Source organism: Sitophilus oryzae, unplaced genomic scaffold (assembly GCF_002938485.1).
Source record: "Sitophilus oryzae breed Bouriz unplaced genomic scaffold, Soryzae_2.0 scaffold_1396_pilon_pilon, whole genome shotgun sequence".
Taxonomy (NCBI): Eukaryota; Metazoa; Arthropoda; class Insecta; order Coleoptera; family Curculionidae; genus Sitophilus; species Sitophilus oryzae.
Genome location: NW_022146055.1, coordinates 10,593,937 through 10,616,015, shown reverse-complemented (window position 1 = coordinate 10,616,015; position 22,079 = coordinate 10,593,937). Strand labels below are relative to the sequence as shown.

Below are 22,079 nucleotides of genomic sequence, written 5' to 3'. Positions count from 1 at the left end.
AACTTTTTTATTTTATCGGATGAAAAAACGAGATTTGGTATGTTAGTAAATGTCATAAATTAGGATTGATTGACGTATTCAATTCTTTTCGGCCACTTCCTGTTTCACCGGAAATTACTACAACTATTGATTTTTAAATGGCATCCTCCGTATTTTTTTACTTTATTCGATAAAAAATGACATTCTGAATAGAATGATATATATCATATGTCAACTTTTACATTTTTGCTTAAAACAAAATTAAATTTTAAATTTCAATCTAGAGTGTCATGGCTGTGTTAAAAACACTAATTTTTAATCAAGGAGCCTTGGAAAAATTGATTTGATAGTCTAATATTATTCGTAATTATTATCCTGGCCGGTTAAAATATGCCCAAATGGTATATTTAATCATATCTCAATTTTTTCAAACTGAACGAGGGTAGCTCATTAGCATATTTGGAAAAAGCATTTTTTTACGAATAATTGGGTACCACACACTTGGTATTTCGAGTCAAATTTTCGTTTTGAATCGCATGTTGCAATTTCAAATAAACATATTTTCATATTCGAAAATGTCAAAAGTTGACATATGATATGTCATTATATTCAGAGTGTCATTTTCTATCGAATAAAGCAACAAAACACCGAGGGTACCATTTAAAAATCAAAAGTTGTAGTCATTTCCGGTGAAACAGGAAGTGGCAGAAAACAATTGAATAACGTCAATCAATCCTAATTTATGTCATATATTAATATACCAAATCTCGATTTTTTACCTGAAAAAATAAAAAAGTTATAGTAGTTATAGTTCCAGTTATATATTTTTATATAAAAATATAAAAGTTTCCCCTATATGGGTGAGCCACTTTTGAGACGCACCCGGTAGAAAAGGGTATTTCCCTTTAAAAGCATCGAATTTGACCCACCCTGTACGTATATTAAAAAGGGAGATTTTATATTCTAAAATTTTAAACGAATAATTATACAAATAGCACTGTATATAACAAATGTTTAATAATATACAATAAATATTCATGTTTTTCAGCACGGCGGGCGACGCGACGCTTCCATTTCTCCAAGTGACGGTCTTATAGCCCTAAACAAGTGTCAATTAATTCAATTACCGGCAGTCTGTTTATTAATTAAAACCAATTTACGAACACATGTTGATTTCATCTCGGTTTTGTTCCCTCTATTGTAGTCTATTTTTAAAGTCACAGTCACAGCTCAAACATCTAGATTAATTTTATTTCAAATAACAAAATCAATTCTGTAAGGTTTGTATAAGTAAATATGAGGTATACCTAGTTCATAGGATATTGAAAAACGGACTATTTTTACACAAGAGTTTGGTGGAGTATGAGTTCCATAAAAAATGTATACAAATATAAGATTTCATTATACAAATAGTAATAAAATCATATTTTACAATTGAATCATTTATTATTTAAAAAATTGAGTTATCTATTCTATAGACTCGAATTAGCTATCTATTTTCTTCAGAATGTAATTTTATATCGAATAAAGTAAAAATATATCGGGTGTACCATTTAAAAATCAAGTTGTAGCCGTTTCCGGTGAAACAGGAAGTGACAGAAACTAATCGAATACGTAAATCAATCCTGATTTATGTCATATACATACATACCAAATCTCGCTTTTATCTGAAAAAATAAAAAAGTTATAGGGGTCAGCCACTTTTGAAAAACACCCGGTAGTACCTAATTGGTTTGATATACTTAATAATATATTTTCTCGTTTTTTTTTCAGGCATTCTGCTCTTGACGTAGACTTAAAACCAAAAGACAATGACAAGTCCAAGCGCAGCGCGTACCAAATCCCACCAGCTTCGCCAATCTTACCGCCGAAAATCCCGCTCGACCCGCTACGACAGAACGCGACAGTAGATCTTCCTAGAACGGTACCGCCAACAGAATGCGACGTCAGTCGATTACTTGCCGAAACGACCCAATCGCTGCGCACTTCGCTGACCTCAGAGGGAGGTCCGAAGGTACCCGAATGCGCTCGCACCATTTCCGAGCATCATTTTTCCCGTCCTACGTTGAAGAAAACAAGATCTGTGATAGAAAACTATGTGCCTTCCCCAACCTGCTTATCCGAGGATGTTTCCAAAATGCAAGTTAAAGGAATCAGCACAAGCAAGCTTTTTGTACAGTCCAAATCTTTAGGTATTATTATTTTTATTTATATATCCTTTATTCAGACAATATATTTGCAAATTTTAATTTTATTTACAATCTAAATCAAGGTATCCTCTAGTGAATATACAGGGTGAGTTTTAAGTGCGAATATTTTTAGGGGTATATTTATATATTTTGACTCCAGAAAACACGATTATGAAAAATTTTGAATTTTATGAAAAACATTTCGCAATTTTTTTTAGTTAATAAACATAAATTCTTGATAATATCGCAACATAGGTAGTAGATTAAATATACAAGAAAGAAAACCCAGAAAAATTCAGTGGTTCTCACAATTTAAACAAAAAATATATTTTTTTTGCAATTTTCAAATTATAATCACTCGGTTATTTTGGACTTATTTGAAAAACGGTAAAGAGAAAATACGTTTCTTTTATCCAGATCTACAAGCCCTAAAAATATTTGCACTTATTTAAGACTCACCTTGTATATGAATACAGGGTTTTCATCACATACGACACGGAGTATTGTAGCTAAACGATGAGATTTTTACAAATTGTAAGTTTTGGGTTCGTTGAAGGACTATTAGAGCTACCATTTAAAAATATTTTTACAAGATACAGAGTGTCCCAAATAAATAAAAAATATCAAAGTTGTATTTTTTTAAATGAAAGACCATATATATTATTACATTTTTAGTTTCTATGATTAAAATAAAGGTAAATTTGATTAAGGTTTATCACCCTTAAACCTGGCCGTTTTTGAAATATTTTCAATTTTGTGAAATTGTAGTAAAAATTTTAAGGCTTCATTTCTCCAAGGGTATCAAAGTTCTTAATCAACTATATTATTTACTGAAGTTTAATTATTGATCAGTTATTGTGTTGCAATAATAAAAATAATACTACCTCATACAGAGTGTCTAAAAATTTATTTTAAATAATTTCTAGCTTTAAACGGCAATAACTTGTTTAATTTAAATGGAACATCCTGTATATTTTAAGAGAATCAGATGCACAATTTAATTGTCCATCAAATTGTATTATACCATTTTTACCTATCCCTTCAAGTTTTCGTAGAAAATGCTTTTTCTTATAATTTAGACCTCATTTATCAATATACCCATGGAATATTGACATTTTAGATTGTTTTTAAACCAACAAATGTATAGGTGCTAAAGACGATAATATTACCAGCCTATTTGTATACAAAAATAAAACTATTTAAATATTTATAAAAGAGTGTTTTATAATTAAAAATACCACCATTATTTCCGCCCAAATACTAATTAATTACATATTTAACTGTGTTAGTTAATAAATTATTCTAAATAAATGTGGATTTGGAATCAGATATCAATATAATAATAAGTTATGAAAATGAACGCCTCTGTTGTTATAAATCAGCATCCTTCAAAAAATGAAATAAAATTTTTAAGGTGTTATTTTTTACCGCACTGTCTAATACACAAACAACATTAAGTTTTTTAGTATTTGAAGCAATTATTATTAATCAACGCAAGCAGTCAATTAATGTAGTTTGAATACTAGAATCATATTAATTGGTCCTCTTTTACAATCATTTAGACAATTATTTTTTTTATTTTTAATGACATAAACGAACTATATCGACAATATTAATATCTTCTGCAACCTTTAAAAATTTGTTAGATCTTTAAAAATAATCAAAAATGTCAATATTCCATGGGTATATTATTGTGGTCTAAATTATAAGAAAATGCATTTTCTACGAAAACCTGAAGACACAGGTAAAAAATGATATAATACAATTTGATAGACAATTAAATTGTGCATCTGATTCCCATAAAATATACAGGGTGTTCCATTTAAATTATAGAAGTTATTGCCGTTTATAGCTAGTTACTATTTAAAATAAATTTTTAGACACTCTGTATAAGGTAGTATAATTTGTATTATTGCAACACAAAATTTAGTAAATAGAAATACTTCAGTACAATATTTGGTTTTAAAAACTTAAATACGCCTGGAGAAATAAAGCCTTAAAATTATTACTGTATTTTGACAAAAACCTAAATATTTCAAAAACGGTAAGATTATAATGCGGTAAACCTTAATCAAATTTACCTTTATTTTAATCGTAGAAACTAAATATGTAATAATATACAGGGTGTTATACAGTAAAAAAATACAACTTTTATATTTTTTATTTATTTAGGCCACTCTGTATCTTGTAAAAATATTTTTAAATTGTAGCTCTAATAGTCCTTCAACGAACCCAAAACTTACAATTTGCAAAAATCTAAGAGTTTAGCTACAATACTCCGCGTCGTATTTGGTGAACAACCCTGTATATTAGGACAATGTTTGATAGATAGATAGATAATTGTTTATTTAACCCATGTAGAAAATACAATAGCCCTAAGGCATGGAACATTTTCTGATACCAAAAAGAGCTTAAGAACTAACAAAAAAACTAACAAGCGTTTTAACGAAATATAAATACGAAATTCCCGATTTACAGAGTGGCAAACAAAGACTATATGGTTCATTAGCATGGAAAAGCATTTTTACGAATAATTTGGTACCACATATTTGGTATTTAAAGTCAAATTATCTTTACATTTATGGTTATGGCACTCTACAGTGTGTCCCCGGATTGTCTTTACGAGAGGAAATACTTTTTTACTACTGCCATTTTGAGAAAAATACATTCTTCATAAAAAAAATTGTTTGTTCAAAAATGGTTAATCCCGTTTATATACTTTTCCAAATCTTCATACCGTTTTTGAGAAAATTTAAAAAAGTATAAAAATGAAAGGTCATTTCTATGGTAATATTATTTAGATTTCATTCTTTGGTAGATGGGTATTATTAATTTCCATTAATGTCATGTTTTTTATTGTTGTTAAAGTATCACATTTTCCGATAACTATTATCGCCCTTTCCGTAGAAATGAATTAAATAAATTCTGTACTTCTTTAACATTTTAAAACAGCAAAAAATATAATGGAAATTAAAATTCTATTATAACAATCTGTCAAAGAATCAAATAGAAATAATATTACCATAGAAACACCTTTTGATTTTTAGGATTTAGAAAAAATTCAATTATGTTTTCAAGTCTTTTTAAATTCTCTAAAGGCCGCCTCAGACACACATGCTTTTCGTCCGTTTTGCTTGCACAGTCTTAAGTTGCTATGCAAGACGGTGTGTGTGAAGCATCAAGTTGTCCGTTTTGTTTATCGTGTACCGTCAATTGACTGGCTTGAACGCAATCAGCCGCGGGTTGATTTTTCGTTCGCGTTCCAACTTGCTTGCGAAGAAAACGTTGAGTCTGATTGGTCTTCAGTCTTGCATTACGTCTTATTTAAAAAAAAATTAGAGGAAGTATTTGCATACCCAGAATATGCCCATCAAGGATTATATAGCTCAAATTTCCTTTGGTAGGCAATTATTCAATGCAAATTTACTTTTTAAGTGAAATATTAAATAGTTTACAATATGGTATATCACTAAAAAATATATTACTTTTAGGTACAATTAGGGCAATATAGGTACAAATAATTAAACCAATCTTCCGGTTCTAACTTCAATTCATTCAACAAATTAATATGTGTAAATTTTTCTCTCAAAAGCAACCATTTTTTTGACCATATTTTTCGGGGTCTCTCCTTTTTTTCTTTTTTATGATCAAGACTGCTGCTGCGCAAACAGCTAATTTTTGACGGTCCATGTTTATTCTGAAAGCTGAAGACTGACGACTGAAGAGAAAACTGCACGTTAAGACGGAGTGTATGAAGGATTGCCAGCGTTCAGTGTTGCATTGCAACTTATGACTGTGCAAGCAAAACGGACGAAAAGCATGCGTGTCTGAGGCGGCCTTAAGACGGAGACGGTATGAAAATTTGGAAAAGCATATACAGAATGAACCATTTTAAAACAAGCAAATTGTTTTATGAAGAATGCATTTTTCTATTATATAAAATAATAATTAAATATTAATAATGAAAAAGTTTTTCCTCTTGTAAAGACAATCCGGAGACATTGAATTTCCAGTGAAACAGGAATAAGTGAACAAAGACTAATTAAATACGTCAGTCAATCCTCATTTATGTCATACCGTGCTGGCAACTGTTACTTTTGGGTCGGCATTTACATGTGTGGAAGTAAATCGCATAAGGATCTTATTAAGTCGGAGTGAGAGAAATGCGACCGACCGACGCGACGCGTGAAGGTGTGCTGTTGCGGCGTTGCCGATACGCCTTTTCCTATCAAGTAAAGTAAAATCACAATCGCAAATAGCTTATTTGATTTGAAGATTTGAGTACTTTTTTTCGAAAAGATAACTAGATAAAATCATTAGATATGTTTCTGAGCATCTGAAATGGAATTATAAGGATATCGTTAGGGTGTCAACGAGAAAACATCAATAATCGCGATAATTTAAAAACTCAACTTTTTAACACATAACAGAAGAACTGAAGAACCACTTTAGATATTGAAATTTTTTTTTATTTTCAAGATCGGATATTTTACAATATGTTTACATAAGAAAAATTCAATAAGGTTGTTTTTTCCATTCAAAAATTGTAAACAATCCATCCATTTACTTTTAGAGCATAGCAATTTTCAGCAATCGTGTAATTTTTTTATTGACAAAGATTTTCACATACTGTCTACAAGGAAAATACAGCAGAAATATTAACAAAGTTCTTGAAAAAACTGCAATCTATTATTTCTAATAGATTTCGAGATATCGATTTTTGAATTCAGAGTTCTAATAGCACGACCAATATCGAACACCCACTCAATTCCACTTATTTTTACCAAAAATGCAAGTCTTTCTAGCTTGCACTTAAAAAAAATTCAAGCTATAGGGAAAATTACAACGACTCGTTAATAAATAAACAAATTAAGTATCACGAGACGTAATTAAATCGTAAAGCTGAACGCATGGCGTACACCTTTCCCTAGAACTTTAAGTACTGACAGAGGTATTGATTGGGTCGACCGGTCAACTGCGACAAATCTGCTATATCCCCTTCCACGTCTCTTACGATGTGCACAGTTTCTCGGTTTATTTCATACGTTTGGCAACGTGTTTAATGTCCTCTCTTTGTTCAGTACATTATAAACGCATTGTACTCTTCTTACATACGGAAATCTCGACCCAAGACTAACCTTTGCCAGCTCTTAGTATACTAACATACCAAGTCTCGTTTTTGCATCTGAAAAATAAATAAGTTATAGGGCTGAGCCACCTTTGAAAAACACCCGGTATTATGATAATTTATCAATGTTATTTATTTTTAGATTATGAAAATATTCCATAAAGTTCACAAATAATTTATAGGCGCAAATTACAGCCTATACCACTATAAATTTTAACATCAACCTACTATTTTGTATGCTAGAGAACAACTAATTATTTCGTATGATTTTATTAGAAACAAGTTCAAATTGTCCTTTGTAAATGTGAAATATAGAATGTGTGGTGATTAATTAACTATACTCGAGAGATATATTGTATTTCAGGACTGTCAGCCTTATTACATTAATTAAATGTGGTTCCTTATTACAATATTATTCAAATGACGTTCAATGTTTTAACGTAATTATAATATCAACAAGATTTAGTATCATTATTAAATGAATTACTAACTTCATTTAAAAATGTTTAAATTGTATTTATACAGGGTATCCCAATATTCCGTGGACATAGAACTCTACGTATTTTTGGAATCAAAATCAGCTCATTGGATACAATTTACCTCTATACAAAAGTCCTTCGTTTGTCCGCTAGGGGCTATCAAACTTTGAACTATAACTCTAAAACTATGTATTTTCATACCATGGTTATATGAACTTTTTTCATATTTTTTGATGAGGAATCAATGAGTACTTATTTAAAACTTTCGCAAGTTAATGCTATTAAAATTTGCTATTAAACTTGGATCAAGGCAAATTAATCAATCAAGGAGGTCGAAATCTACAAAATATTAAAAGACAACTTTTAATCAGTCAAAAAAGTCGATGACATACATGCTTTTATATGCACGTCCCTGGTGAATATGTCGACACTTTTTTAGTCTTATTAACATGTAGCATTTATAGTAACTTTTACACTCAAAATTTTATTCGAAACGCTAAAAGTACTTGGAAGAAAATTATAATAAAACGAAAAATATTAAGACCTTAACACCCTGTAGCTACGAAACAAAGCAGAATCGGACCTATGCTGATATGAAAAATAAGTCTTATTTTTATGTCAGGAATCTCCCCATCTCCCCCCGAGAGATTGCATATGGCACATGGCACATGTTTTTGAAACACCCTGTATACGTACAGTAAAATTTATAAGTAACTAATGAGAAAAGTAAAGGGTGGCACCTCTTGCGCCGCGGAGGCTCCAAGGAGAACGACAATTTGTATTGAAATGAAATTTTGTGAGCATATGTAGGTTAATTCAGAGCACTTTTTAAAAATATAGAGAGTTCTACAGGGTGTCCCCAAAAAAAAGTTACATAATCATAGTTGTGTTCTTTGCAATGGAACATCTTATGTATTAATTGATTTTCGGATTCTGGAAGAAAAATAAAGGTGAGTTTTATACTCTTATAAAACTATTACTTATTAGACTATACCGGGTAAATTTCAATTTAGGTAGCTTTTATTGTAATTTAAAAATTGTTTTTTATTTTTAGAAAATGTTAAATATGCCAAAAACCTTATATTTTAGTACTACTCTCTAGTAGTATTCTAATAGGTATAGTCTAATATGTAGTTAAATTAACTATTGTACTTTAAATCAAATTAAATCTTGATCCAAAAAGTTATACAGGGTGAGACAAAATTAATATTGAACATTGGTCTTAAAAGCATGTTAATCGTTTATTTTAAATGGAACACCCAGTATATTATTCCGATATTCAATACAGAATTTAAGTCTCTTCAAAATACTATTAAGGTTGCCTACCCCTCAAACCAAGATTTTCCTAGATATTTTCATTTACATGATTTGATCTGAGTAGATCTTTATTATTTGATAAAATCTAGGTGGCTGTGATATGTCTGACGTTACTTCAACATAGCTGTCTAATTAGTCCACTTTAACAACTAGTTATCATTTTGTGTCAGTTAAAACACAAAAACATTTCTTAGAAATTTGCCGAAAATGCAAACTTGTCCTACATCAGAGAGAATTGATATGATTCTATTAGTTGGTAAATGCAGTGTACTTTCACCAATTAATAGAATACTTAAATGCTCCCGATTTTATCTAATCTGGATTTTTTATGGGGAGATGTTAAAGGCAGTTTACAAAACTCGACCAACTATCGTCGACAACATGAGTGAAATGATTGTAGCTACTTTTCGAGGTAGAACTCCACATATGCCTTTTAAAATGAAAAGATCCTTGTGAAAAGACAATCATTTTATGCAGTTAACTGGAAAGGAACCATTTTGAGCATTTGATTTTATCTAGCTAATTTTTGTCACCTAATTATAGGTTTATATCTAGTTTTAATTCTGCAATGATTAACATATGTTTTAAACGTGTTTATTTTTATTACCGTTGAATATTTTACTGTACATTCTTTAATTTTTGCTAAATTAACAAAAGGTATATCACAGCCACCCCCCCTAGATTTTTTCAAATAATACAGATCTACTGACGCAAAGTTACAAAAATAAATATCTAGGAAAATCTTTGTCTGAGGGGTAGGCCACATTAATAATATTTTGAAGATATATAACATCGCCATTGAACACCGGAATAATATACTGGGTGTTCCATTTAAAATAAAAGAGTAACTTGTTTTTAAAAGTGACTAATCTTCCATATTAATTTTATCTCACCCTGTATAACTTTTCGTGTCAAATTTCAATTTGGTTTAACATACAATGGTTACTGTAATTAAATATCAGGCTAAACAAGGTCAACTGAAATTTAGGTAGCTGTTATCGAAATTTAAAATTTACTCTTCATTTTCACAAAATGTGAAATATGTCAAAATCCTTAGATTTTAGCTATATGCATCTTTAATAAAACTCACCTTTATTTTTTTCCTACAGTCCGAAAATCAATTAATATATAGGGTGTTCCGTTAGAAAAAAACACAATTTTGATGAGGAACTTTTTTGAGGACACCCTGTGTAATTTTATATATTTTTATAAAGGGCTTTCAGTTAACCTACAAATGCTGCCAAAGTTTCAATTCGATATAAACTCCTTGGAGCTTCTGCGGCGTATGAGAGGCGCCACCCTGTTAACTGTATTATGTTCTCTATATTCGAGAAAAGTTACCTTCCTTATGAAACCTGCTATGAATGATAAAATTTAATTAATTTTATCACGTATCACTATAATTGACGATATGGCTTTAATAAAAAAAAACTTTCTGATTCCAGGGGGTCCGGAGCCATCTACCGGCCGACCAATTTTTCCAAACTACCCCTACAGCCCCTACTGCAGTCCCACGCACTCCCCGCGCAGCAATCGAAAGCGACAGCCCCTGAGGGAATCCCGCAGAGTTTCGATAGAAAAACTGGGCCACTACTTGCAGCTCAATCAATATAAATTGTTGGATTCGATTGGACAGGTGAGTGGCGGAAAATGTTTCGAATTCAATATATTAAGGGTGTCTGGGGACCGCAGATATTGATTTCGTAATTTTTAAAATTCTATTATATATTATGGGTATTAAGTAACTCTAAGTTAACGAACCTTCGCAGAAATTCAAACTGTGCTAAGGATTCGTTAGAATTTTATGTTAGGTTAGGTTGTACTTGTTATTTTTGTATCTCGATCAATTACTAAAGAATACAAGGACAAATAGCACCCGAGACCAAATTGTGACCATTCTTCCAAAACATAACCGCTTGAAGCGTAATTTATATTTTTGATAAATGTTTTCACTACGCCTATGGTGTATCCGGTGGTATCATACTAATTAAATTACGAAAAAAACGTATTAAAATGTTGACAAAAGGTACAAAACTAGTATCGACGTATAGCACATATCAAGTACAAATAATATCAGAAAAATAATTATCGAATTCAATAAAAAAAACGCTAAAAAGGTGTAGTGGACTGTTTATTTTCCTATAAAACGTAACTCCTGTCTCTTTCTTATCATTGCGCCTTTTACACTTGAAAGCTGAACAAATAGCCATTGTAATAGAGTTTATACAAAGTTCATTACACACAACCAACTATTGAAAATCGCTTAAACTGTCGCTGATGACCAGCCGATGACTCATTCGTTATGTCCAAAAAACTAGAAATCTAACCCCCCTCCTAAACATTCTACATGTACCTAAACAATTTAGTTACAAACAACAATTTTATTAACCACATTAAAACCATTTTTAGTAATAGGTATAGGTACTGTGTAATCAAAAAGTTTCAAAAGTGAACATTCAAAGCTAGCTTTACCATTAATAAATGTTTCAGCGTAAAAAACCGTTATATGCTGCAGTTTCAGGGAGCGCAAAAATCATAATATAAGGAGCTGAAAATAAAAAACTTGCTTTACAAAGCGCCTAGAATTCAGCTCGCGTCCTTCTACCCAGTATTCACTACTTGATTTTAAAACGCCTAATTAATTTTTGAGCATATCCTAAGGGTTCATATTGAAGAGAGGAGTTGCTAATATCAAGTTCCTGCGCCGCAGCCGCGCCGCGCCGGTTCAAAAAAATTGGCGCCGGAAGGCACGTATAGCCACCCATACTAAAATATGTTAATAAAAAGTTGGTAGGCAGTTCTTTTAGTTTCAAAGTAAAGGAATTTTTCCATTTTTTTTATCTCAAAAACTGCGACTTTTACTGATTTTGATGTTATTACAAATTTTGTTGCAAATATTATTCCTAATCTTAAATTGAAAACCGCGTTTCGCTAGCTACTGTAATTTTGGAGTTACGATTTTTTAAAATTGTTAACACCCTCCCCTACCCTCTTACCAACCCCCCACCACCACCAAAAACTAATGGCCAGATTCTCGGGTGCCACAGTATTTTTGTGCCAAATTTGATAAAAATCGGTTTAGCGGTTTTTGAGTTATAGTGTTACAGACAGACGGACAGACAGACAGACACCATGAAAATATTTTATATTTAGGTCATTTATGACCCAAATAACTCATTTTGAGTGAAATTAGAAACACTTTCGCTAAAATGCTGCCGATCTTAATAGCCTACCATACCTGTTGATATGGTCGGCTAAAAATTGTAGATCCGGAGCTGAGAAATAATATAGTAGAATGGCTAACAATAATCAAAATTTTCAAGTTTAATGACTGTACCAATATCTTGAAAAACGCATTTTGCTTCATTATTTATAGTTGTCTCGTACGAAATGTCAGATAGTTAAATGTCTGGCATGTCAGTTTGAGAACGTGACATACAACGAAAACCTTTCGGAATATATTATGCATACACAGGGACATACTAAAAGGAATACTAAATTCGTAAATAATGGTATCTACAATTCACATTTCATGCGAAAAGCTGTGCGATATAAAAATACCATTAAACATATTCAATCGTTCGAAAGAAAAAAATATATTTTTGGAAAAATTAAACGTACAGGGTGGCGCCTCTCGTACGCCGCGGAAGCTCCAAGAAGAACGGTAGTTTATATCGAAGTGAAATTTTAGCAGCATATGTAGGTTAACTGAAAGCATTTTTTTAAAATATATAGAATTATACAGGGTGTCCCCAAAAAGAGTTACACATCAAAGTTGTGCTTTTTCTAATGGAAAACACCCTATATATTAATTAATTTTCTGATTCTAGGAAAAAAATAAAGGTGAGTTTTGTTAAAAAAGCATATACCTATAATCTAAGGATTTTGACATATTTCACAGTTTGTAAAAATGTAGAGTAAATTTTAAATTTTAATAACAGCTACCTAAATTTTAGTTGACCTTGTATAGCCTGATATTTAATGACAGTAACCATTGTACGTTAAACCAAATTGAAATTTGACCCGAAAAGTTATACAGGGTGAGACAAAATTAATATGGAACATTAGTCGCTTTTAAAAGCTTTCATCACTTTTATAAAGGAGTAACTCCTTTATTTTAAATGGAACACCCAGTATATTTTTCCGGTGTTCAATGGAGAATTTATATATCTTCAAAATATTATTAAGATTGCCTACCCCTCAGACAAAGATTTTCCTAGATATTTTATTATTTGAAAAAATCTAGAGTTGTTACAAAAATTAAAGATTATGGAGTAAAATACTCAACGGTAATAAAAAGATACACGTTTAAAACATATGTTAATTATTACTGAATTAAAACTAGATATAAAGCTATAATTATGTGACAAAAATTAGCTTGATGAAATCAAATGCTCAAAATGCTTCCTTTCCTGTTAACTGCATAAAATGATTGTCTTTTCAAAAGAATCTTTTCATTTTAAAAGGTATTATGTGGAGTTCTACCTCGAAAAGCAGCTACAATAATTTCTCTATGTAACTTTTTTTGGAGACCCTGTAGATCTCTCTATATTTTTTAAAAGTGCTCTGAATTAGCCTACATATGCTCACAAAATTTCATTTCAATACAAGGTGTCGTTATTTAAAAGTAAAGTAATATACAGGGTAACGGATAATAGTTAGCGCTATACAACTGCTGAAAGTATACGTGTCATAAGCAGTTCTGTTTTCCAAACCTCGATTAATTAGGCCAACTAACCGATGTAATTATTATTAATTGTTATTTGGTCGTAAACTGCGGGTTTAATCGCCCATCATAATTGCCAGTTTCTCATTATAGAAGAAGATTTATATTAGAGCAGTGGCTTTTGTGTATCAAGCATTTTTCCTTATAAAGGTTGATTCTCACTATACCTTCCGTGTCCATTCCATATCCATTCCGTATTTTTTTGTATTGTGTGTACAATACGTATCTATACGTAAGCTTCCGTTCCGTATCAGTTCCATACTTTTTATTGTACAATTTATATCATTACGAAAGTTTTATTTTAAAAATTTGTTTCTTTTCAAAAAGGTAATAGATTTAATTAAGAGGTGAAAGAATAAATAAATATCAGCAAAATTTTAACAGAGCCGGTACAAATGTAAGAACTTGACAACGCTGTTTCCGATACGCTTCAGTCCGTCCGCCAAAAAAATGTATGGAAGGAAAGGATATGGAACGGAAGGGAACCGGAACGGATAGTGTGCATTGTCCTATTCATTTACATGTATTATATAAACGGGAGCTGATATGGAAGGTATAGTGAGAATCAATCTTATAATAATTCGAAAAATTTATACAGTATATCCCCGAATTGTGTTTACAAGAATTTTTTTTTATTATTGACATTTTGAGAAAAATGCATTCTTAATTAAAATTTGCTTTGTCTAAAATGGTTAATCCCGTTTATACTTTTCCAAATTTCCATACCATTTTAGAGCAAATTAAAAAACATGAAAACATGGTTGAATTTTTCTAAAAATCAAAATGCAAATACGAATTTCTATGGTAATATAATTTAGATTTCATTCTCCAATAGACGGTTATTCTAATTCATGGCATTAGTCTATGGTTATTATCAGAGGCGTATACAGGAATTTATTTTAGGGGGGCCCAAATCAAAAGTAATATAGAATTTGCTCTTTAGGGCACCATTTTCTTAATATTTAACCCAATTTATAGAGAGCCCCGAGCCCCATGCCCCCCCCCCTCTGTAAACGCCGCTGGTTATTATTAAATTTGATTAAAATCATATTTTTTGCAGTTTTTTAAGTATTATATTTTCACCCTATCCATGAACCCTATCTGGAACCTTATCACCCTATCCATGAACGAAGAATGAAAATGAAATAACATTACCATAGAAACGGTTTTGATTTTTAGGACTTCAACAAGGACAAAAAATTCAACCACACTTTAATTTTTTTTTTAATTTGCTCTAAAACTGCATGGAGCTTTGGAAAAATGTAGACGGGATTAATCATTTTACAACAAGCAAAAATTTTAATAAAGAATGCATCTTTCTCAAAATGTTAGAAATAAAAAAGTTTTTAAAGTAAAGAGAATCCGGCTGCATACTCGATATACAGCGTATCTCTGTTTCAGTTTATAGAAAAAAAAATTAAAACCACAATAATTAAATACCAGATTTTTTGCGTACCAGTGTCGTAACTTTTTGCACGTCAGTTTCTCATTTAGACTATTTTTAATTGTTTTTAGACGGTTTTCTAATACAAATTTAAATAGTATATAAATGTGCAGAAAGGCTCTATTTAGTAATTATAGATAGATTTCTAGAAACTCCTAATACACACTACAGGCATACGCCAAGGATACACTAAATAGATGTTAGAAGCTAATAAATAAAACTTAATTTTTATATCATTAGCCCACTTTAAATATAATTCATTTCTTAGTTGAATTAAATTAGTAATAGTATTATTAATTTTGCATATAAAACTATTACTATAAACTAGTATTAAAATTACATTTTAATAAAGTAACTTATTAAAATTATCATCGATTGTCATGTTTTATCATTATATTGTATTATAAAACCTGACTTTATACTTTTAGGGTTCCTATGGAGTGGTGAAATTGGCCTATAATCAAGAGGACAATACACATTATGTAAGTAGATATATGTTTTTTTAACACACACATTAAGTATCTTTTATACTATATTTAAACCTATTTATTATATACAGGTTAAACCAGCGTTTCACCCTTTATATTGGTTTATGGTTTGAGATTTTCCCTCCAATGTCCTTTTTTTAAATATATAATTAATTCAAATATGTTTTCAATCTACCTGGCTTGGTGCATTCTCCGCCGGTGCTGCCACCATCGAAGAATATCGTAAAAAACTAGTATATACAAATACACGGGTTTAAATAGCGAGTATACGAAAAATGTATAATTATTCTTACAGGGTTAGGAAGTATAATTTGTGAAAATTTATTTTTTTGCTTATGTAACAAGTACTTTGTTTACTCACTTGTTTTGTGGAACTTCTTGAATCCATGTTTGCTTTTGATCAAATCGGTGTGAGAAACTAATGAAGCTATAAAATGTTGTTTTAGGAGAGTTGAATATCCGGGAAAGTTGAGTTATTGAATGTTATTGCACCCAACAACGCCCTAATTACGCTCTCCTTTACGCGTTAACATTTTTGGGGCAATTTTATTAACATTTGAAATTGCCACAACACGACGCGACGCGACGCCTAGATCGAATTCTTGATTTTCACTTATTTTTTAATACCCGAACAATTGAATGAATTTACATCACACAAACCTCGTACCTGAGTGTTTTATAGTCTCAATAACTGCACTAGCAAAAAACTAAAATACTTAAATATTATGGCAAAACCTCGATTTGAATATTATTTTAATGCGATCAACAAACGGCGTGGCGCGACGGCGTGAAATAAATACTGATAATTTCTGATTTTTGTCGTTGAAGCTGTTGTTGAAGCGCAAATTTGTGCGGTGGGAATTTGTTGAAATCAACTGGAAATGCACCAAGCCTATACTTGTATATTTCAAAAGATGAATGTTGTGGTATTTTAGTTCAGTAAAAATAGCATAATATCATACTCAATAAGGAATCGCTCTGTGTATTGACAAAAATTGTTTAAAAATATGCGCTACCATAATCGGCATATTATACGTATAACAAGAATCGATTGAGAATGTCAAACAAGAAACGAGACACACGAAACAAATATTGAGCTTTTCGGTTAAAAATATAAAATTAATACCCCTATTAATAAGCCCCGTAAAATAAAATAAAAATTAATAAACATATATAGTTTTTGGAATAATAGTCATCGATATTTTTTTCTTCAATTTTCTCTCAAAATCGTCTCCACGTTTACTACAAGCCACGTTTACAATAGTTTTTAATTTATAATATAGGTACCTATATCAGAAATTTCTGTGAAAATATTGTTTACGTAATACCCTTTACCCTAAAAGTTTCGTGAGCATATTGTGGAAAATTTGTTGGTGTTTTTAACCTTATAAATCTTATTTTCCAAATAACAATATCAAGTAATACATTTTTAAATATTTAAATAATATTAAAAAACATCAGTTATGAATTTTAGATTACTTACAAATTTTATTAAGATTATTTTCGTAGAATTTCCTTTATTGCGATTTAACATAAACCAAACTTCCTTATTCCTCTATTTTTCATAGTACTGTTTTTTATATGATGTATTACATTAAATTACAAAATCGTTCGCCTAAAAATTTACCGTATGATCGAAAATAAACGCAGTTAAAGCGGTACTTAAAGAGACTAAGAGCTCACAAAAGTACAGCGATTAGCAGCTCTAGGTACAAATGGAGCAAGGAACAATACAGCGCAAGCCGCGCTAGAAGCAATTCTGGACTTGCAATCAATCGACTGGCTCGTAAATGATCTGGCCGCTAAGGGTGCCCTAAGATTAAGGGAACCCAATCTGTGGAACCAGACCAACTATATACGGTCACTCGAGGATATTGCCAGTGATAGGGAAAATCATAATGAACACTCAAGAGATAGCAGTCTACACAGATGCTTCCGCAACTTCAGGAGGCACAGGGTATAGGCATCTTCTCAGAGAAACTAGACATCCGACGATCTTTAAGGCTATCGGATGGCTGTAACGTTCTACAAACAGATGTTTACGCCATAAAGGAAGTGGCTAGTTGTATACGAGAGAAAATTTCTGATAGACCAATAGGGGATATCGTGATATACTCTGACAGCTTGGGCGCTTTAAGAAGCATCACCATACAATCAGTAAGATCGAAAAACTGTGATGGAATGCCGAGAAGCACTGTCCTGGCAGCGTCTGTTGGGGTGGGGCTACTCTGGCTGGGTGCCAGGCCACAGCAATGTGCTGGGCAATCATAAAGCAGACAGACTCGCCAAAGAGGGGGCCAGGGGAGAAGCCGTGGCAGATGACCCACCACTTGTGACGAGAACTACGCTACAGTTCGAAGACTATGGCCAGTGGTAGATAGCAAAAAGATAAAACAACTACTAGAGCACAAAAAGAACTTAGTACGCATAATTGTAGGTGTCGTCACTGGAAACTGTCCCACGCGGGTAAACCTCGTGAGATGAAAGATTTCTAACGAAGACCACTGCAGAGAATGCGGAGAGGAAGAAGAAACCATAGAGCACCTGCTGTGCTACTGTCCGGCACTGGAATACCGAGGCTTTAAAACTTTAGGGCAAGGTTTTTTGGAGGGACTAGAGGAAGCAGCAGAAGCCAACATGAGCGACATCTGGAACTTTGCAATGAGCTGGAAGTGCTTTAACGCAAAGAAAGAATGAGGGGAAGGTTTGGTATAACAATACAGGGGTATCTCAATAGGCCCAAAGCCTCCGAGTGAGGGATCAAATATGATCCCAAACACCAGCATCCTAACCTAACCTAAAGACAATCTCTATAGACGTCATATTTATTAAAAATTAACATTAATTATCGCAAGATTATAAAAGATTAGAACGTTTACTAAGTCCATTTCCAAAAAAAAATTTCTCGAACTTTGAAATACAGAATTTAAAAATTATTTTTACTCCATATAAAAATAAGTTACAACCTTCTTAAGGCCAGCTAACCCAATTAGTGCCATTAAAAATAAAGAAAAGTACGGGCCAAGTAATGACGTCTAAGGCTTGACCTCACCAAAATTATTATCGATTGTCATTCCCCAGCCGTCTATGACGCCATTTTTTTTTTCGTTCGTATGTTTTTATGTTAGATATTTCATGTTTTGTTGAAATAATTAAATTCTTGATCAAATATATATCGCGAGATGTATGTTTGGTTTATTTGGTTAGGTTTATGACCTGGTTTTTTGCAATCATCTGCTGACGAAGCTAACATGGTTAGAGAAACGCGCGTCCAGTGTAAAAGTAAATGTTTTGGTGTATTGTGATGATTTAGTGTTTTATTTTGCAATAAAAAATCTATCAAAGAATGATATCTTAATTATATTACAATAGAAATGGGTTTTAATTTTTAGGGCTTCATTCACATAAATTCAATCATATTTTCATATTTTTTTAAAATTTGGAAAAGTGTAAACGGGATTAACCATTTTAAAGCAAGCGAAAATTTTTATGCATTTTTCTCAAAATATCAATAATAAAAAAGTTTTTTCTCTTGTAAGGACAATTAGGGGACATACTGTAGTGGGTAGGACTCCGACCTTATTCCAATAAATAATCCTACTGGATTTACTACAAGAATAAGAACTGTTATAAAGAATTTCTCTATCCAGTATCAAAAAAATATACAGACAACTTGGAGCGTTTAATCCGTTCTCTCTACGTGCTAATAAAAGTCCAGTAAATATTATTTCAGCCATTTCGGCCTCGGAGATTAGCCTCGAAGAGCTTACAAATTAATCTAAATTAGTCTATAAGCCTAAAATGTTTTCCCAAAGTTACAGACACTTTAATACAGTGGCGGCTCGTGACCGAATAGGCCGACAGGTGACTGGATAGGCTACAAAATTTTAGTTGCGTCTATTTGCCCCCCGCCCCCTAATTTATATAATACCCTAGCCCAGTTTATAAATATATGTTATATCTGGGTTAAAAACATAGCTCAAAAATATTTAGGACAAGACTAAAGCAAAAATAACAGCATTCAACGTAATGACATAATGTACAAGTATAATTTTTATTAATCTATTTTATCTATTATTTTTTTTATCTATTACTATGGAGTCACTATGGAGTACATAATAGAATTTTATTTTATTTTTATTTATTTACGCAAGCTTAAAAATTGGTAGTATTGAGAGAAAGAATAATTATGTTTTATATATTAAATTGATGAGTCGGTCTCTTAATAAAGGAAAGTTATTTATTATTATATCAGTAAAATCATCAGATTGTCGAAGAGCTGTGAACAGATCTTTTTAGATTGAAAGTAAGGCAAGTGGCGATAAACGTTTATTTTTTTGCATGGAATCTCTACTAAAAAAAATGTCTCTCATCCCAAGTACTTGTACATGGTGTAGTAACAAACAAAACAAACAATTTGAAAGCCTCTGGAAATATATTTCCAGGATTATTCTCCTTAAATTATTTTATAATCGAAATTATTATATCTATTATTAATAATAATAATAGCTCCCATATATAGCGTTTAACGCCTTGGGAGTAGCAAGGTACAGCTTGCCATACTAGAGCCGTTCGGTATACAAGAAAGGTAATGTGGCTAGCACTACGCTTCAACCGCCTATTATTACCTCAGGATTGTGAATCCCAAGTACTCATTTAAGGCTGAGTCGACCTAGGTACCTAAACTATTTTTATTTTAATAAAAATAGTCGGCTGATGAAATGCCGGGTGTGGGAATCGAACCCACACCTTGAGATTGGTAGACGAGAGCCTGTACCTCTACGCCACCGGGCACCTTTATATCTATCTATTATTAATACCTGCAATTTATTCATTAATTTATGTTGGTCAATAATATTTTTTGTTTGTTAAATCACTATTAAATGCGTTGGAAGTTGGAAATGTATCAATATAACAAGTTTGTTAAATCAGATGTTAAATGCGTTGGAAGTGTTTTATAGGATTCTTTAAATTTCCGATCCGCCAGAGATAAATAAAAATAATTAAGACATATGAGTACTTATCTGCAAACCTTATTTCTAAATGTATAACAATGTTATCTAATATTTCATAAAAATAAAATTCGCAAAGATATTTGACCGCTTTTATTACATATCGAATTGAAATAGTAACAACTTTTCTGTAATATCTGTTATATCGTCTTCTTGCACCGAATAAAATAACGCGCTTTTTTTATTTCGGATTCTTCTGTTTCGTGTTCTGAAATACAACCGGTTATATCATTTTCAATAATCTCGGACAAGCCCGAAAAATGTTTCCAATTTGCTTTAAACATTTTTTGAATTTTCATATAAAAGTTTTAAATGCTACATATAATGAATCATATGAAATATCCCCTTAACGAAATGTGATATATCTCCTTATGAAATATCGGGAATATCCCCTTAAGTTCTCAGCCTACCGAGCCTCCACGACTTCATGCGAAGGCGACCGGAGATTTCGCCTAAGCGCCGCCTTAATACGATACATCTCCAACTTACGTCGCGTCGCTATACGATGAGCTAGACTGAGACAGAAGACTGCCGTACGTCGTGCATCACCTCTGATAGTAGGCGATGTAGAAATCGCCGAACAAAGGAGAAGTGTCTAGCCCTAGCAGTCAACTATTAAGCTTGACCAATCAGGTTGGTTAGCGTGGTTATTTGAAGGGTGTTAATTCATTTGTGTTTGTCAAAAACTCTAACGTGATTGGTCGGGCTTAATAGTTGCCTGCTAGGGCTAGACACAAGTAACAAAGGCACTCCAACGGTCAAAATTATTTTGTTTTCTAACGCAGCGGCACAGTCAGCGGTCAGCGTATGCTAGAGGTAGTGAATATGTTAATATACAAGACCACAAATATTAAAATAATATTGATAATTAAAACACACTTCTGTGTATTAACAGTATTTTTATGTATTGGCAACATTAGTAGTAAATAACGTAATGTAATAAATTGCTTAAGTTCTGCCAAAATCTTAGGATAGGCGCCGCCTACCTTGCCTACCCTGACGAGCCGCCACTGCTTTAATATAATATATAAGTAGCTTACGGACAGGACTTCTAATATAGATACAGCGTGTAGGTGTAGGTACAAGAAGTGTCTAGTCCTAGCAGTCAACTATTAAGCTTGACCAATCAGGTTGGTTAGCGTGGTTATTTGGAGTGTGTTAATTCATTTGTGTTTGTCAAAAACTCTAACGTGAAATTTTTTTGATTTTTTAATTAAAAAACATAATTTTTTCATAATATGGCAACGTACGTAATACAGAATGGCGCATCTCATTTGCCTCAGTTGATTATACGAAAACGGAAAGATGTAGAACAAA

General features: G+C 31.9%; 1 protein-coding gene across 3 annotated transcripts in view; it reads left to right on the top strand.

Moving 5' to 3' along the window:
• LOC115876032 (calcium/calmodulin-dependent protein kinase kinase 1) overlaps nucleotides 1-22,079 on the top strand; it is a 247,372-nt gene that overhangs the window by 196,554 nt on the left and 28,739 nt on the right. For all 3 annotated transcript variants that reach the window (XM_030891705.1, XM_030891706.1, XM_030891704.1), the window contains 3 exons: nucleotides 1,753-2,171; nucleotides 10,538-10,728; nucleotides 15,691-15,744. In XM_030891705.1, the coding sequence (XP_030747565.1) occupies nucleotides 1,753-2,171; nucleotides 10,538-10,728; nucleotides 15,691-15,744 (664 nt within the window). The remainder of the gene's footprint in view (nucleotides 1-1,752; nucleotides 2,172-10,537; nucleotides 10,729-15,690; nucleotides 15,745-22,079) is intronic.